The 6,458-nt window shown below is 58.3% G+C and overlaps 1 protein-coding gene across 1 annotated transcript; it reads left to right on the forward strand.

The window, feature by feature from the left end:
* Nucleotides 1–553: 553 nt before the first annotated feature.
* On the forward strand, nt 554–2,656 carry LMJF_34_1050 (conserved hypothetical protein; the record flags this gene model as incomplete). Its single annotated transcript, XM_001686146.1, has 1 exon — nt 554–2,656. The coding sequence occupies one exon, from the start codon at nt 554–556 to the stop codon at nt 2,654–2,656; it is 2,103 nt and encodes a 700-aa protein (XP_001686198.1).
* Nucleotides 2,657–6,458: the final 3,802 nt, after the last annotated feature.

The following is a 6,458-nucleotide window of genomic DNA, read 5'->3' on the forward strand; positions in this document are numbered from 1 at the left end:
TGTGGTCTGCCTGTCTCGATTTTGTTGTGCATCTGTGTGCCACATCGCACCCCTCCCTCCCTCCCTCCCTCTTTTCAATCCTCCTCTCTGCTACGGGTCGCTCGTTTTCTTTCTCCGTGGTGGGTTCGGGCTTTGGCGCGCTCTGTAGATCCAAAGCCCCGTGTGCATTCATCTGTGTACGTTCTTCTTGTGCGTGCACAGGCGGACAGAGACCTCAGGCGCCTTCGTGCTGTCTCTCTCTCTCTCTCCCTCTGTTTCGTGCCTTTTCGCCCTTTCTGTACTTTTTCCCTTGCCTGTGCGCTGCCATCGTACCCCCGGCTTCCCTTTCCCCTTCCCTCTCTACTCGTACCATATCCCCTCTCTTCTTGTCTTCTTCCGACTTTCGTCAGCCTTCTACCTCCAGCGAGCTTCTCTCTCCTCCCCCTCATAAGCGGAGATCCAACAGCTGAGCAACGCACACGCAGACAAGAACGATACAGACGACAAACAGAGCCACCGCTGTCATCACAGCTCTTCCTCCTCAACTTGGAACACATAGCATCGACGCGTCTACATGTCGTCCTCGAGCGCACTCACCGCTGCGCCGGTCAGTGGCACGGACGGAGCCGAGTCGAAAAAGCCGATGACAGATCAAAATTCGGGTGACCTGTACCCTTTTCTGCAGGAGTTGCAGGAGGATTTCCCAGCCAATGGCGGCGAGCTTCCCATAGGGGAACTTCTCATGCTGCTGAACGCCAAAAAGCCCGATGTGTTTGCACGCCTTGACAGATTCTTCGAGACAGCGAGACGAGTCTCTGGCCTTGACGAGACGATGGCGCTCAAGTGGAAGGAGAAGGGTAACGCCGAGTATAAGAGGCGGCTGCATCAGCAGGCGGTTCTTTCTTACACAAACGGGCTCCTGTGCGCCGAGGCGCCAGAGACGCTGGCGGTGCTGCTCAATAACCGTAGCACCGTTTATTTCGACGAGCATCGCTACGCCGACGCCTGCGTCGACGCGGACCGCGCGGTGGAATACCAGCCGACTTATTGGAAGGCGTTGCAGCGCCGTGGCCGCTCCCTCGTGGAGCTTGGCTTCACAGAGCTGGGCCAGAAGGATATCGAGGCCTCGAAGCAGGAGTCGATCGATGCCGCCAACTCGCCAGCAACTATGGCGAAGGTGTTTGGCGAGGCCACGAGCGGTATGTCGGCAGCGTGCCTGCCTCCGCGCGCGCATGTGAACGGAGAGGTGCGGATAGAGCGATCTGCGAAGGGACGCGGTCTTGTAGCGGCCAGTCGGCTGACGGAGGGACCGGTGCTAGAAGAAGCCCCGTATGCCATTGTGGCTCGCACCGAGGCACTGCTGTCCGTATGCTCGTACTGCCTGCAGCACAGCGCCTGTCTCTACCACGGTGACGAGTACCGGCAGCGCCACCTCAAGTCCCGCGGCTTCTTCTGCAGCCCGGCATGTGCGAAGGCCGCGTGGGAGCACTACGGCCAACACGAGAGTCATCACCCTTTCTTTCTCTGCTGCCCCAATGATGCGCTGCTGGCGTATCGCATGGTTCTCGGCATGCGCGCATACCCGGACCTCGCGGAGCTCTCCGCTTCCCCAGAGCTCGATCCTGTGACGGAGAACGACTTTGGTGCTCATCACATTCGCACCCTGGAAGGCAGCTTCAGCCGCGAGCTACAGTCGAACGCGGCCGTCGGCGGCTGCGAGTCGATCGTCGCCACGATCGGCTTCTATGTGGGTGCGCTGACAGAGCCTGAGGCGGAGCAGTTACGCAAGGCGCAACGACAGATTCTTCTCAACGCGGTGGATGTGACGTGCATGATGCGGACCACCGCTGCGCCTTCAGAAGCCAACAGCTCTACGCTTCTGCAGACAAACACGGTGGTGGCGCGCCTTGGCAAGGCGGTATACGCAATCGGCGCACTCTTCAACCACGCCTGCGACCCCAACTGCTACGTATCGTTTGAGGGCAACCCGCAGGGCTCGTGTGCCCGGCTCATCGTTCGTGCCATTCGCCCTATCATGGAGGGCGAGGAACTGACGGTGTCGTACGGCGGCATATCATGCTTCTCTTTCCACAGCATGCGCCATCGACTGCAGACCCTGCGCGACCGCTACGGCTTTTTCTGCGGCTGTCGGTCATGTCGCAACCAGGTCGATGAGCCGGTGCCGACGGCGGAGAAGGATAAGTACATCCAGGCGTCCGACTACTATCAGAAAGGGCGCCGCCTAGTGCGAGAGCGCAACTACGCCGCGGCCGTCACAGTGCTACTGCAAAGCTACGAGATTGTCATGCGGCACATTTGCCCGCCGCCACACCCACCGCAGTGGATGCTCATTAAGACGCACGACGCCCTCGCCCAGGCCTACTTCCACCTCGAGCAGCGAGACAAGTGTGTGGAACACTTGCAGGAGGCCCTGCGACTGAACATAGAAATTCACAAGAATGACAACAGGGCGGAACTCATCAACGAGCACACCCGTCTCGCTTTCCTCGCCGTTAGTCCTGCTGAAAAGAAGGTGCACGTGGACAAGGCGGTGGAGCTGCTGCGCCGCTTCTACGCACCGTCGAGCATGTTGGACCTTCAGATAGCGTACGTGGAGTCCAGCCTCAAGGCGGAACCGAACACACCCGAAGCTGTAGCGGCTGCGACGAAGACGTGACGATGAAACCACCACGGCTTCTCTTTTCGCCCGGTGCACCGGACCTCTCGTCGAGATGCAGACGGAAAGGTGTGGGCAAAGCAGTCGCAACAAACAAACAAACGAGAGGAAAAAGGCGAAGCGCTATGACAGGGAGACATCGGCAACGGAGAGGGAAAGCTTGGCTCGGGGATGTGCCACTGTGATGGCGAGAAAAGAGGAGGCGGGAGGCAACGAGCTTCCTTTTCCTCGTTGCATGAAGCAGCTACCAGCTCTCGTTCTCTGTGCAATTCAAGGCCAAAGGCGAGAGGGAGGATGAGCCTCGATGAAACGCGACGGTTCGCTGCTTGTGTGTGTGTGTACCCACCCCTGTTCGATCCTCATTGTTTCCTTTTCTGATGCGTTTCTTTCCAAACGCTGTCGCGCTTGTGAGTGCGGTGTTGCGTTACCTGTGGTCGCGTTCTACACCCCTCCACTGCCATTCCTCTTTACCTGCGTCGCACTGTTCTTCGACACGTGGACGCACTCCGCGAGGAGCTGTAAGGAGGGTGGAAGTACACTGGAAGCTAAGGCAGCACGAACATCAGCACCGTTGTGCTGCGCTCCCCACTCGCCCCATTCCACCCTGTGAAGGAAAGCTCTCTTTACATTTTCCGCATAAGTCGAGGATGCAAGCACAGGTACGTCTGCGCCGAGAGTTAGGTGTGTGCATCCCCATGACAACAACAAAAAACAAGTAAACAAACGAGAGAGAGAGAGAGCAAAACAGAGCTCGCACCGTATTCCTCCTCCTCTGGTGGCATGGAGGCGGCTTTCTCATGCCCCCATGCTCTTCATCTTGCCAATGTACTCCCTCCCCCACACTGTACCTCCGCTGAGCTTCTCATGAAATCATGCACCTTCCGTGCAGCTCCCTCTCTGTGCACGAACGGTGTCCTCCCTATTCTCTTGCTTCTCGTTGTACCGTTTCCTTTTTCTCTCGTCTGGTTGTGACTAGCCCTTCTCGACCTTCAAAGATGCGACCTTCGTAGTGCTGCTGAAGGTGCTGCGCGTGTTGCTTTCTCGCTCATCTTTTCTTTCCGCTTTACATATGAGGGCGCGTGTGTGTGAACGCGGCGCTGCCCATCGGTGCGGCAAATGACTCCATGCAGACCAATGGAAGCGCGTTCTCACCAGCAGAGGCACACAGCTCTGCACCTCCCTCCCCCCACGGTACATTGTAAACAAATACCAGCACATGTCAGCCTACCCTGGAGTCCACAGGCTTACGCGGAAGATGTGCACCTCTTGGTCTCCCCGTTTTACAGTCCATGTCCACCACAAGGGTAAGCAGCTGGCTGCTGCTGCTGTGGCTAAGCACGATCTCTTATCCTCCGTGTTTCTTCATTTTGAACCGCAGCTCTTTGTGGTAAAGGACAACGCCATTCGGGTGGTCGTCGGGCGCGCTTCAGCAGGGCTGCTTCACGGATGCTGTTGACGGACTGTTCTTGCCAGTGGGGTATCGTGTGACGTTACGGGATCAGGGACCTTATTGGTACGTGCGACGGCTCCATGACCCACGCCACCCATCTGCGGTATACCGTTAGAAGCCACTGCAGGCCACTGTAAAAGTGTCTGCTAGACCGTGCTTCTTTTGAGCTAGCGGCGCCCAACCCGGATGGGGCGATGGTGGGCCCATTCACTTGTAGAGCTCGCTAAGGCGACGCCGTCTCGCGCGGTGCAGTGCTTGTGCGTTGCAGCGTTCGTGAGCTTTGTCGTGGTTGTGGTGCTGAAATGGACCGCTCGTGCATGCAGGCGAGCGCTTTTTGCTGTGCGCAGTGCGTGCAGCAAAATGTGGAGAGCTGTGGTCACTCGTGTCATCCGAATGGCATCGCTGCTTGCAGTGCCCTATGAGATGAGCGCGCGCGAGCGCGCTGGGCGTAGCACCGACTCCGCGCCAGCGCGAGATCCAAGGACTCTTTCTGTCCGTGTGTGCAGATGTGGGCAGTGCGACTACTGCCGACTGGACACTTTGTTGCCCCCCAACGCGTGTCCCTACTGTGCCATGCAACAGGAGCCAAGCACCACTCCACCCCTCTGGCCGGCCCCACAGGCGCCCACTTCACGTGGTGCAAGGCAGCCGTAGACACACGCGCTGCAACCATGCGCCGACTCAGTCATCGGAGCACCGCCTCGGCCTCAAGCTCTACCGACCCTCCGCGCTGCAGGTCGCCTCACAGCCGCTCCCACCGTGCCAGTCGTCAGGTGGTGAGTCCCTCTCTGGGTGGCTCAGGCCCCCCACGCACCACCACCATCAGTCGGCGGTGCGAGGGCCGGGGTGGGGTATGCTCGAGTCACGCTGCCACTGCGCCCATCATATAGATTAGCGCAGGCGTGTTCACTGTCGCCGGTCGCTTCGGCGCAACGCCATCCAGGCCTGGTCTCCCGACGCCAGTGGCGGCAAATCACTCTGACCTCCCCACGTCGTGGGTACTGGACCCTGTCACCGCCAGAGGTGGTCCCGCATTAGCAGGCGCAGTGGGGGGGGGGTGAGGGGCTGCTTGGCTTCCCTACACACACACACACAGAGAGGGGGAGGGGTGCTGGGCCCTGTGACACCACCACGCACTGAGAGGTGTGCCTCCCTCCCCCCAGTCGTGATCATCAGGGGCGAGGAGGGGCGGCCAAACGAAAAAAAAAGACTCGACACATCGCAAGAAAGACGGTGAGTGTACTGGCATCCCTTTTCATACCTGTTTGCGGTTTGGGCTCCTAACGGCCTCTACGTGTCTCTGTGTTTCCGTATTTGTTCATCGCATGACAGTGGCTTGCACAACAAGCAGGGACACCGAGGGACAGGGACGCGTGTACACCCTTGGCTACATGTATTGGAGGGATGTGTCATTGATGCAGCTATTCGCTGCTATATTCGCATATGCCAACGCAAAGAGAAACATAATCTGTGAACATTGACGATCCCCTAGCGTCGTTTACGGGGTCAGACAGGCGACGTTACTGTTGAGTGACACACGCTCACCATCCTTTCTCAACTTCCTCACCCCACTTACTGTGCAAGTCTCCCTCGGCGTCGGGTGACGTCGCTCCTGCGACTCCCAGTTAGCGTGTGCACATCTATGTGTTTGTACGTTGGCATTTCGACGCACATATCTACTGCCTCTCCATAACGAGGTAGAGGCAGTATCGTCACCCAAACCCATCGCACGTACCGTTCTGCAGGTCATGCCAACTCGTGACAGCCCTCCTCCTCCCCTTCTCTTTGCTTTCCTATTCCTAATCGTGTTTGCGGGCTGCTTATGCTTGCTTCGGGTTCTCGCTCCGTTGCTACACGGACACCCTCGCCGTACAATCTCAGTCGGAGGAGGAGAGCGTCTCAGCTGAACGGCGTAGTCGTTTTCGCGTTGGTGGTCTCTGGTGCCTTTTGTTATCCGTGTCTGTTTTGGTGTTGTTACCGTTCTCAGTCGGTACCCCTTGCATGTATTTCTTCCTCCCTCCTTCTTCCCTCCTTCTTCCCTCCGTTCTTGCCATCTCCGTCACTCACACAGACATAGGGCACGAACTGTTTGTGATTCGCTGTGTTTTCGCTGCTGTGCCAGAGGCGAGCGAGGTAGCGCTGTCACTAAGCGGCAGAAAACGAAGGTAAGACACAACAGCACCCGTCGTCGTCGCACGCACTCTGAGAGACGCACAAACAGAGCCGGGGGTGGTAGAGATGCTCTACAGACGAGCGCTCGTGCTGTCGAGGCGGTCGCTGGCGGCGTACACTTTGCCTGCCTGCAACACTAGCGTGCGCTTCTGCGCTTCCTCCGCACTGCCGCCCTCGTCG

The sequence above is a fragment of the Leishmania major genome, chromosome 34 (genome assembly GCF_000002725.2).
Source record: "Leishmania major strain Friedlin complete genome, chromosome 34".
NCBI lineage: Eukaryota > Euglenozoa > Kinetoplastea > Trypanosomatida > Trypanosomatidae > Leishmania > Leishmania major.